At 36.5% G+C, this 12,401-nt stretch overlaps 1 protein-coding gene across 1 annotated transcript; it reads left to right on the plus strand.

Annotated features, from left to right (window-relative positions):
- The first annotated feature begins 3,249 nt into the window (after positions 1-3,249).
- TLR2 (toll like receptor 2) lies at positions 3,250-11,645 on the plus strand. Its single transcript, XM_072405935.1, has 2 exons — positions 3,250-3,388; positions 6,276-11,645. The coding sequence occupies exon 2, from the start codon at positions 6,292-6,294 to the stop codon at positions 8,650-8,652; it is 2,361 nt and encodes a 786-aa protein (XP_072262036.1). The 5' UTR covers positions 3,250-3,388; positions 6,276-6,291; the 3' UTR covers positions 8,653-11,645.
- Positions 11,646-12,401: the final 756 nt, after the last annotated feature.

Genomic DNA, 12,401 nt, shown 5'->3' on the forward strand with positions numbered 1-12,401 from the left:
TATATCGTGCATGAACGTTCGTCGTTCGTTTTCCAACGATAATAATTGGAAGTGTGTATGTAGCTTAAGTCCTGTTACACACCTGGATGCAAGTTCTGGAATTCACCTGCCAAGTTCTATGAGTCGGCTACGTTGTTTTTAGAAACGACGATGAATACTGCCAAGTTATTGCCTCACACCCCAGCTGCAAGTTGTTGCTGTTTTATTAAGCCTTACAACATGATCTTTTTATTATAAGTCCTGTTATGTTGATGCATTACAAGACTTCCAGTAAAAAGTTTTATGGCATTTAGCAAGTAACTTTGTCTATTTTATATGTGTTTTCCTTATTATACTTTGCTTTGATTTACAGAAAATTTACATGCTTTTAAAATAAAAAAATCACCTCACTGGCCTCCTCCACAGTGATTTCAGCTACAAAACCATGTTCAGGGGTTTTGCAATTATGTTGCAATGAGGACATTTTTACAGGAAAACAGTTTTGTGCAAATAACCCCATCATTCCTTTTTGTTTGCACCTATTGAAGATAGCTTTCATGGATCTAGCCTTTAGTCAGCACAGTAAGAGAAGTATGCACCAAATCAATCATTTATTCATAATATTTTTTTTTTTATCTTGTTTTATCTTGTGAGTAAATCCAACAGCCAAAAAAACAGTAGAAAGTAACAGGGGAACCGTATCACCAAATCTCAGAGTGTCCTCCTACTGAAATAAGCAATAGTAGACCTGCAAACTAATAATTTAGACGGTTAATCAAACTTTAAACCTAATAAGGAAAATTCAGCGTTTTAAGGAATAAAACAGTAGAAAAATGAAGTGGCCTCATCTATGCCATTTACATGTGTACTAATAATAGGAAGATCCCCCTTGTCTGAAAATACCTCTGATCTGTTCAAAAATGGACTCCACTGGACCTCTAAAGGTATCCCGTGGTTTCTGGCACCGTGGCATTAGCAGTAAATACTTTTTCCACCTCCCCTTCCACACATTACCCTGCTTCATTTATCCTAACAAAAACATTAAACCTGATCATTATATTCTGGTTCATGTTGCACAACAGCATCAGGTTCGTATAATGCTGCCAAGTCGTAATTATTTCAACAAAGCAATCTTACAAATCTGTAGAGCTTACCCTATTGCACAATTCCATTAAAGACAAACTGGTTATTTCTTTCTTTCTTTCCGAGGTTCCTGTTTGAGTACAATGTTTCGGTGGCTACACTACTGTATGTTCTTGCACACTTTCACAGTATTCCATAAACCTAAATACAATGTTGCACTCTCTTTTTCCCACAGGTATAACAGCATAGTGGAGATTATAAATGTTTAGTACAGGTAACAGTTTTGTGAATTCAACAATTTATTTATTTGTGACCTATTTTTCATGCACAGATAATACTTTGGACATAAGCAGCCAAACGTTCCCCTTGGCTCAGAGACACAGGACAGATTCACCCACATTCCTCTCCAGCATCAATTTCTTAGGCTTTCTAGTATTGGGGTGGCTCTCTGCTAACACAGGACAAGTATGGGAAGGCCAGTTAGATCCACCCCAGTACTCCCGAATATCACCGCCTAATAGGCACTTCTCCTTCTGTATACACCATACATAGGTTCTTTAAGATTGGTCACATACTTACAGGGGGCTATTCATAAAAATCCAGTTTAAAGAACTTTTTTACTTAAACCCTGGATTTTACCTGGAAAATACTTCTATTGCTGGCCATATACTGGCTAATATTTCTAATACATTCAATGTTACAGTCGGTATTAGGAATGTTCTCAGGCTCCTTTCCTCACTAGAACATGATATACCTGGGGAAGTGCAGACATCAGTGCACAATGTCCCAGTAGGGGAGATCTTATTAAAAGTCTTCCCTTGGTATTATCCTTCTTCTGACCGTCCAATACTACATCCTCTCTTGCTAACCAACCACCAACTTCTACTAAGTTCACTTCTCATCCTAGTCCTGAAATTATGTAACTTTTCATTACATCCCATTACCACCAAATGGCAAGCAAACAACTAGTCCGTTAAAACCCAACTTTTACCAAAATTAAATAAAGCAAATTGAAAGCAAAGCAAAGCAATCATTTTAATTTGTGTAAAATTTAAATATTACCTTTAGACTAAACTTTTTTCATTTAAAAACCCATCGTGTAACTATGTTTTGTTGTAGTTTTGTGTCTATTCACACTGTAAGGGTTTAACGTGCCTAATAACAGACTAAGTTAAAATCACCTATCACCTACTTCCTATTAAGTCCTCATATGGGGACCTGGTTTCTACTTTAAGGCTGTGTACACACGTGCAATAATTGTCATTGGAAATGATCTTTCATGATCCTTTCCAATGACAAAAGGCTGAAAGATGCATGAACGAGTGCTGTACATACAGCACCATATTGCTCCATGGAGGGGGGAGGGGGAGGATAACGAAGTGGCACCCTGCTGCGCTCTCTCCCCTTCACTTTCCATTTGTGGATCCGCCAGGATGGATTCATGAGCGACGAGCGCTGTACACACGCCGGGTTCTCATCCAATATCAGCCCTGAGGCCTGGGATGTATAATTATCTATACCATCTATTGTTTTCCTTTGGCTGTTACATGGTCAAATCTGACTGATCTGCCTAGAGACTGAATCTGCCACTTTAGTGCTGTGTCCATAGGCCATGAAACAAATATTATGTTCACCACTTTGCATTGTATTCACCTTTCAACCTGATTGCTCATAGAATTTGACTTTTTCAGTTTTAAGTTTATTTGGACTCTAATTGGCTTTTGTACTTTTTAACTAGTTAAATGGGAACATATATAAGGGTGTCAGTGTATATACACATCTGCGTTGTGCATATTGTATATATTCATAAATGAATACCTTTACGAAGTCATTATGGCTTTAGAAAGTTTTTCAAGTCTGAGAATGACGTACTTCATACATATGGGCTGTTGCCCATCTTGCTTTTATCATAAACTTTCACAAAGAAGGAAAAAGTGTTCTGATTTTCACAATATCACACTTGTAGCCACAAACATTACCTGCAAACAAATAATTCAATGTGTAAGTTGAAAAGGAGAAAGTCAATAACCCCCACAAGCTCTTCACAAGCAGTAAAGTGCATTACAGTACACAATACAGACTACATCCTGCCATGGCAGGCTGGTGAACTTGTCAGAGCTGGGATTTCCCCTTATAACAAATCCACATTCACTGACTCTCCGCCTACAAATGAGATTTTCTGCTCAGCCCTGCAACAAGATCCTTGTATGTGACTAAGAATTTGTTCCAGGGTTTGTCACAAGCTCTTTCCTTCTTCTTACTCGGATGCACAATCATCAGAAAAGTACACAGATACAGGAAAGCTGCTCCAAACACAAGTTTGCAGGTTGGTTTTCTATATTTTACAGTGTTTTCTACTTCTAGCAGAACTGTGTGTGCTATCAGGGCTCAGGATAATACTTTGTGTTATGATGGGACAGAAAAGAAGAAGTACAGGTTGTGTTTAGATCTGATTTTCTGATTATAGACATCCTGGTTCTGATAAACTTTCCATTGTAATCTAAATCTTATCACGTTTAGGGCTGATGTGAAAAAAAACAGATTAAAGACTGTATGTTCCCTGCACCATCCAGGTACATTTTATATTCAAATACATGAACCAAGTTCCTTGATAAATAGATAGATAAACAATGTAACTCTTGCTGCTATCACCAGTTATAGACAGTTCTGTGTAAATTCTAAAGCTCAGGGCTGGATACACTACTTAGTACCTAAACAAAGCTCTGATTTATTAACTTTCTTATTCTTTCGGACCCTAAATATAGCATCCAGCACCGCCACCTTCTTTGTTCAGGGTTATTCTCATGTCACCTGAACTTGCACTAAGCAGGCACATGTTCGGGTGACATGTCTTATAAGGAAGCCTCTGATGAGGCATTTCTGATCAGTAGGAGCCGCCTGCTGGAATGACAAATGAAAGGGAAGATGTCCTCCCCAAAAAAATGATAAAAAAAAAACATTTTTACATTTGGTAAAGGAGATAGCCATACTTTTATATTATTTTAAGTATGTAGTGATAGATCTGCTTTAACTGTGCTCCCTTGCCATTTCTCCATCGCAGCCATTAATCAGCAACCTAGAAGAGGGGTAAGGTCAAGTTCATAGTCACGTGTCAGTGTTCCGCCCAGTGATTGGCTGCTAGACCCAAGCACTGTCACAGCGGAGGAGGTCACATTGTTCCAAATCTGTGGAATCATTGGGTTGGAGGTTTTATTAGGGAAAAATCTGTGAAATGAGGAACTTGGTCATTATTGTGATAATGCAGTACAATGCCTATATGTTAGAAATATATCATTGGGAAAGGCATACCAAGAATTTAGGAGAAAGTAAAAGTATGGTTGTGGTCATATGAAAATTAAACTGTTTACTTTTAGTTAATGAACTCTAAAACTAGCCTACAAAGTAGAAACGCAAATATCATTCAAGTTCGCTCAGCAGCTCATCTCCCCCGTTCCCTCCTCCCAAAGTACCTGTTCTGTGTCTACATTTGGGATTTGCAAGTTTATGAATTAAATCAGGTAGGGGAGAGCAGAGCTGCTAAGAGAAACAACTCAAATATAACATCTGCTGTGAGGAAATGACAATGTCTGCAGAGGTGGGTGGAACTTGTTAAGAATATGTTCTGTGAATACTAAAACATTTTTAAATCTTTTATTTTCTTTAAGAGATTTAATTCTCCCCTTCTCACCCCAGGATGCATACTTACTTGAATCTCCCGCAGTCAATAATAATCTTTATAGCCTTTGCTAAATTATTCAGCCACAGCTGAATTCTTCTTGTTATTAATACAGTTTTAGTTTCATATTTGCCAGGGGTACATCTTCAATGGTAAAGTCTTATGAATTTTTTTAGATACTCTATATGTAAAAAATAGATCAGATTGATGTCGGTAATCTTAAGAATATATCAGTGTTTTCTGCACTTTACTTGTATGTGTAGTATATAATTATATGTTTACATTGGGACAGCTCATTACATGTGTATGTTCTATTTTTGTTTAACAGTGCTATACCGTATTTCTGTCTTCCTTCGCTTTCTCATAATGAATGTCTAATTGGCAACTGATTAGTTATTTACAGTATTTTAATTAGTTGATATAATATCCAAAGTATTACTTTAGTAACCTATCTACCCTTCTCCAGTGGTTCATTTACAAATGTCTATACTTATTAAAAAACCAAAAATATGGAGTAAAAAATGTTAAACACTGCAATATTAGCACAAAAGATATGCTCTCTGAAAATATTATACCCCTAAGACAAATATAATGTAATAATAAAATGTAAATAGTACTGACCACAATGGTATCTATGCACTTGGAGCTGCCTTATGGCTGTATATCTGCATTGTGTGGCCAATGCTGCCCATGCAGTCTCAGCAGTTTTAAGAGTTTGTGAGTGGTATTTAGTGGTTAGCTGCTCAGTACTGCTCACTGTTCTCTTTGCTGGAAAGAAAGCTGCACCTAAAGATTCCTCTGTGTATTTTCCATGCATTATGTAATCAGGAAACCTTCAATTGAGAGGCTAAAGAATGTTGTGCCCAAAAGGAGGCAATGATTTATTACAAATTTAAATATAGGACTAACAGTGCTGTGCTTTGACATGCCTGCAGGGGATTAAATTATTATTATACACTAACATAGCAGATGTGTTCATAAAATGACATGGTGGTCTTAACTCACATCCCTGATAATACATACAAGCAGTTGTTAGAATATGCAGCCAACTAATGGGCAATTGTGAAAATAAATTGGCAACAGATTGATATTTGTGACATTGGGCAAGACTGCAGATGCTACATTTGCATCAGTGAAGCTGGGTAATTCAGAAAAACTGGAATGGATCTGGTCCAGGATTCAAAACATTTGCTAGAAAATAGCAAATAACTTTAAATAAATACATTACAGGTTTGCTGGATCACCCAGCTTCACTGATGATAGTGTATCCTCTCCAGCCTTGGAGACCTTTAATAAATCAGGCCCAATATGGGAACAAGAACCAGACCAGATGGCTGGCTAATCCCGTTTGAACCTTAGAGCCTGCAACCTCCTGAGTGTTTGTTTTAGCAGTGGTAATATTGGATAAACAGTTGGTCAAGTTTAGAGTGTGCCTTGTTTGGGCATCTTAGGCCCACTGTACCCCTAGCCATAATTTAGACTTAGTTTACTGCGATTAAATGTACTTACTAATTTGTATTTATTTATTTATTTTTAGCTGCTGCAACGTCAGAATGGTTACTTACCTGTGGATTTGTTACTCAATCTGTTTGATGGTGGCTGTAGCACATTCACTCAATGATGGGGAGACTTGTTCTTGTGATAGCGTGAATTTCTGTAATTGTTCTTCTAGACATTGGACTCTTATCCCTTCCACATTGCCGAGAGGACTTCAGGGGCTGGACATTTCCAATAACTTAATTCAGGAGATTACAGACAAAGATTTAAAGCCTTATGAACAGCTTAAAGTATTGCTTTTAAACAACAATGCCATCTATTTCATCCACCAAAATGCATTTCAGTCATTGGTAAATTTGGAAGAGTTGGATATATCTAACAATAAACTAATCAACATTTCGGTTACTTGGTTCCGACACCTTCAAAGACTGAAAAGGTTAAACTTACTGGGTAACCAATATACTTCACTTGGTAAAACATCACTTTTTTCATCGCTATCTTCACTGAGGGATTTAAAAATTGGAAATCCTAACTTTGAAGCTTTGCACAGGCATGACTTGGATGGTGTGTTGAGCTTGGATAACCTCTACTTAAACATTTCCATGCTGAGACAATATACAAATGGTACCCTGAAGACAGTAAAATCTACTGGACATGTTACCCTTTCTGTAAATCTGACCTTACTGCCAGACATCATAACAGATCTTTCATTATCTGTTATAGTATTAGAAATCAAAAACATGTCCTTCCATGATCATCAAGATGTGGAATCCTTTGCAGTTCTGAATAACACTACAGCAAAGGTTTTAATGTATAAAAATTGCCTGGTAACAGATGCCAGTGCAGCACGACTTATAGAGATTGTTCATACCTACCAAAATGTTACAGACCTTGTGTTTGATGATTGTGAACTAAAGGGAACAGGGCGGGGGTCTCCTATTCTGATGGATGAAAACTCATCTATTTCCACCATAGTGATTAAGAATTTGTACATACCAAATTTTTATCTTTTTTCAGACTTACGCTTCATTTATAAGGTGGTGAGGAAAATTAAAAGTGTTACCTGTACTGATAGCAAGGTGTTTTTGATGCCTTGCAATTTTTCAAGATCCTTTGAGATGATGGAGTACCTTGATTTTAGTGGCAATCTCCTTAACGATGTGCTTTTGGAAAGTACAACCTGTTTCTATGATGGATTTGGTGCTTTGCCTTCACTGAAAACTGTAAATGTGAGCAGAAATAGACTGATATCCTTACCAAAAGCTGCTGGGACTTTAGGACATATACCATCTTTAACCAGCATTGATCTAAGTCAAAACAGTTTTGGCAGTTCACCACTTACTTCATGTTCATGGCCTGCAAACCTAAAATACTTAAATATCTCAAATTGTCAGATCAGACAAATCAGCGAGTGCATTCCTGAAACTTTGGAGTATTTGGACGTGAGTTCCAATAATCTTGAGGAATTTGTATTTTTCTTGCCAAATATAAAGGAGCTTTACATATCAGATAACAGATTAACTAAACTACCAGTTGATGCCCGACTGCCCAGTTTACAATTGCTTGTAATCAGAACAAATCGGCTCATTGACTTTTTCCAGTCTGACTTGAGCTTCTTTCCCACTTTAACAGGACTGGATGCACGGGACAATAGCTATTTCTGCTCCTGTCAGTTTGTGGATTTTGTTAACCGGAATTATAAACTACTTGTTGGTTGGCCACAGAATTATATTTGTGATTCTCCGACATCTGTCAGAGGCAATCAAATTGACAGAGCACATCTTCCTCCCTTAATGTGCCACAAAACATTAATTGTGACCATAACATGTATTATCCTGATACTAGGCATAGCCTTACTTGTGGCGTGCTGCCATTATTTTCACATTTTATGGTACGTGAAGATGACCTGGGCCTGGCTGAAGGCAAAGAGAAGACCTATGAAAGTACTGGATAGAGAAATCAGTTATGATGCATATGTATCATATAGTGAAAGAGATTCTGAATGGGTTGAAAATATGATGTTGCCATTGCTGGAAAATGGTGATCCTTCTTTCAAAATATGTTTTCATAAGAGAGACTTTGTGCCTGGCAAAACAATCATTGATAACATAATTGATGCTATGGAGACAAGCTACAAGACCCTGTTTATCTTGTCTGAGCACTTTGTTCAGAGTGAATGGTGCAAGTATGAGCTTGAGTTTTCACATTTTCGTCTTTTTGATGAAAACAATGACACTGCTATTTTGGTTATCCTGGAGCCTATTGAAAAGTCTACAGTTCCAAGAAGATTTGCCAAACTGCGCAAACTCATGAACACGAAAACTTACCTTAAATGGCCAACAGAGGAAGAAGAACAAGAAGTCTTCTGGTCCAATCTTAGGGTGGCTCTACAGCCAGAACACCCTCTAATGGCATAGAGGAAACATAATGTTGGGACATTTTGGCAAGAGACATTTGGGAAAGGATGCTGTTATACAGATATCCATTGTTTAATACTCAATATTAACACTAGGCCCAGTTAACTAAGACCTTTATAAGTTCTTTTTTGGTTCTCATTGGTAAAACATTGATTTTTATGTTAACAGTCAATTAATGCTTAATGACTACTGCTTCTGTTTCTGTAGGTTATACTTTTATACAGCTCTACTGTGTCTTTATTCAGTAATAATTTATGTTATCATAATTATTGAGCAATTAAGTCAATGGAACTTGTTGACTTCTGTTTATTCCATAGCCGAACTGATTTGTCCATTTTAAATCATCAGCTCCGCTGGCAGTTCTGCAAAAGTTTTCAAGAGCTGCATGTCCCGGAAAAACTTTATTGTCAATATAGCTATTCCCTTTACTTACAACTCATCAGCCCAGATTCCAAAGCAAAACTCTTTTTTAATTAGTTTTTTTCTACTATTGAGCCTGTGTATAAGTGGAAGTATTATATTTTTATATTTTTTATCTTAAATTTTTATCTGTATTGCAACCAGCAAATAGTGTGGACACTGCTAAAAGTTTTTTTTTACATATTTTTCCATGAGATTGTGTGTTTTTATTATATTTGGTGTCTATATTATGTGGTTGTTTTATGCTAATTAGTGGGGTTCTTCTATAAGGAAAAGGATATACAACAGCTTTTTCTATTTTTTTACCTAAAAACTACATGAAAAGTAAGTTATTTAGCTAATTACTGCATCATCACATACAAAGATATATATATCACCAAGGACAAGCCCAGGATTAAACACATTTGTAGGCTCAAACAGTATTACTGTTTCTGGTATGAAACCTCTGTTTCTATCAATGACTCTGGAAGCACCAATTTTTTTGCCTACATACAACTGTCACAAACACGAGTAATCCAAAGTGATGAAAAATGCTTAAGCAGAGGTGAACTGGTGAACATTATGGGTAAATACAGAGATTAGGGCTGCTGCTTTTTTCAGAATCTAGACATTTCTTGTACAATGTAAGCTTGCCCCTGACTCATCCCACCTCATACGTTTTTCTAGAAGTGACATAAATTTACTGATGATCTAAACATTTCCTGAAGAATTAAATTGCACCAGAAAATACAGACAAGGAAAGTGAAAATATGTTAACTATGAAGTGGTAAAATAATGGTAACTACAAAAAGCAACTAATAACCATTGTGTTTGCAATATTATAATAAATGCAAGACATACTATATTATTTATAGTCAGGGTAGGGTGGGATAACAAATGGCAAGAAAGGTCAAGTTTCTACACATGATTAATATTATTATGTACTTATATTGCACCAAAATGTTCATATGATAATTTTAGTCAATTGACCCTAACATAGTCCAGCCAGTTTTTTGGAGAAGACCTTTATTCTTCCAGTATTGTTTTGGAAAGCATCATCATACCTTTCACCACAACCTCAGCATATGACACCAAAATGTGCCAGTTATCCCAACAAACCCTGGGACTGCTTGGACTGAATGAACTGCCAGCTGCATGCAAGGAAGTTATGTCATCTAACCAGGTCAATCAAGATGGCCAAAGATTGGTCTTTGGGTAGCGATTAGGAAGGAGATTGTGAATTAGAAATGTATGCCTATTTTATTGCAGAAAGGATATCGCTTGTCAGCATCACCATCCATCTTTATGTTCCTCCACTATTTAGCTTCATCACGTCTCTCACCTACCCCTTCTTTAACAGTTCAGCACCAACATGCCCCATACCTCCTCTTGTTCCACCATTCAGCAGCATCACGTTTTTTGTCTCTTCCTTCTGCCACGATTCAGCAGGAATGTACCTCTCTTCTCCTATATTCAGCAATACTCAACACTGTGCTGTACACATATATATCAAACCACCCTACTTCGTATGGTTGGTATATCCCCTTCATCTTTATATATTTTTATATTAAAGTAATAAAGGAAAAGGAAGGACTTGGGAGCAATACAAAGGGATGTTGTATCACCTTTTGCAAAAGTCTAAATCAATGCACAGTTCCATTTTGCTTCTGAAGCCAATACATCCTGAATGAAATCATTATCAGATTTGTGCACACTGCTTGAATTAAATAACTTTTTTAGATAAACAAGATTGTTCTTTTTCTTGGAATGATGGCTGTAATTGCAAACCAGGGCATTGTAAAAAAAAACCATTTATAGTGGATTCTCATATTACTTTATATTATTGGTGATTGTTCAGAGCAAACAGGAAATACTCAAGCAGTTTTCACACAGTCAGATAGAAAGCAGAAGCAAACTTTTTTTGTTTTCAAGGATGGAAAATGTGAAGATAAGAATAGTATTGATACCACCATTATCATACAAACAATGTGTGTCTATGAGTTGCATTAAGTATACATAGACATGTGAACAGGTATTACTCTTCCCTATATACTCCCAAAAAAGTTGCATTCATGCAAGTTTTTCATTTGTGCTCATCCATATTTGTTTGTTAAGTTGAACGGGCCCCACCTAATTCTATGCTAAACTTTTATCATACACGGCATTGTTTGTCCAATTACGCATTTACCATTGGTGTTGGTAAATCTACTTGACAAAAGTAAAAGTAGGTGCAATAATGATAACAATACTATTGTTTTATATACTGTCGTGAAAGTGTGGTTGGAACTTTTGTGCCTAATACCAAACCTGTAAGCATGTAGTAAAATGTACTTTATGGAGTCCTAAGATCAATGCTGTGATTATTATGTCATGGATAGACTGGTATTTCCACACATCACAATGATATAGGTGTGGCTTTATTCTTCATCCAGAAGGGTGTGTACAGCTGCTGAAATATGTTAAAGCACAAAAGATACACAATGATTGTCAACCATTGCTCTGCTTCTCAATCCTTGTAATCCTATTGTTAAATAAATTACTATTTATTACTATAGTGACCCTGATGTGTAAGTAAATGACATTTTTCTCATTTATGAAGTTTGTATATTTATTTATTGAGATGAATTAACAATAACTGTAATCTGTGTAATGTTTAGAACTGTATCTGTATAAATAAGTAATGATAACAAAATGTGGCTCCTGACCCCCAGCTTTAGTTTAATACCCCTTCTTTATTACCAACTTCCCATTTGTTGCTGCTTTCTGTAAATATGTGACAGTATTTCGGTATGATCTCTTTTGTATCTACAACTATGTAGTGCAACGGGACCCATGATTGGATACAGATTGATTGAATAGGTAATAGTATAGATATGTCCTTATATTATGTGTATTATTAATATATTTTGATATATAAGAAATATATATATATATATATATATATTACATGTAAATCTAAAGTTTTTTTACAAAGATTGCATGATACAATTGTAATATGTATCAGCTTTACACTGAAAACGATCTCAACGATATATATTTAAAAAGGTAAACACATGGCAGCATAGTGGTTCAGAGGTTCCAGGTTTGAATCTTGGCCAGGACATTATCTGCATGGAGTTTACAGTGTCCTCCTTGTGTATGGGTTTTCTCCAAGTACTCCGGTTTCCTCCCACATTCTAAAATCATACATTTAGGTTAATTGGCTTCCCCCCAAAGATTACCTCAGATTGTATTGAAGACATGTGACTGAGGTAGGGATTGTGAGGAATATCTAGTGACATGACTGTGGCAAGCCATAGCTGTGCAGATTCGCCTTCCAAAATTGCCCTTCCCCTTAATTCCAATCTCCC

Source organism: Pyxicephalus adspersus, chromosome 3, assembly GCF_032062135.1.
Source record: "Pyxicephalus adspersus chromosome 3, UCB_Pads_2.0, whole genome shotgun sequence".
NCBI lineage: Eukaryota > Metazoa > Chordata > Amphibia > Anura > Pyxicephalidae > Pyxicephalus > Pyxicephalus adspersus.

Excerpts from the sequence above, each read along its gene's own strand:
- TLR2 (XM_072405935.1), top strand. The coding sequence starts at position 6,292 with ATGGTTACTTACCTGTGGATTTGTTACTCAATCTGTTTGATGGTGGCT.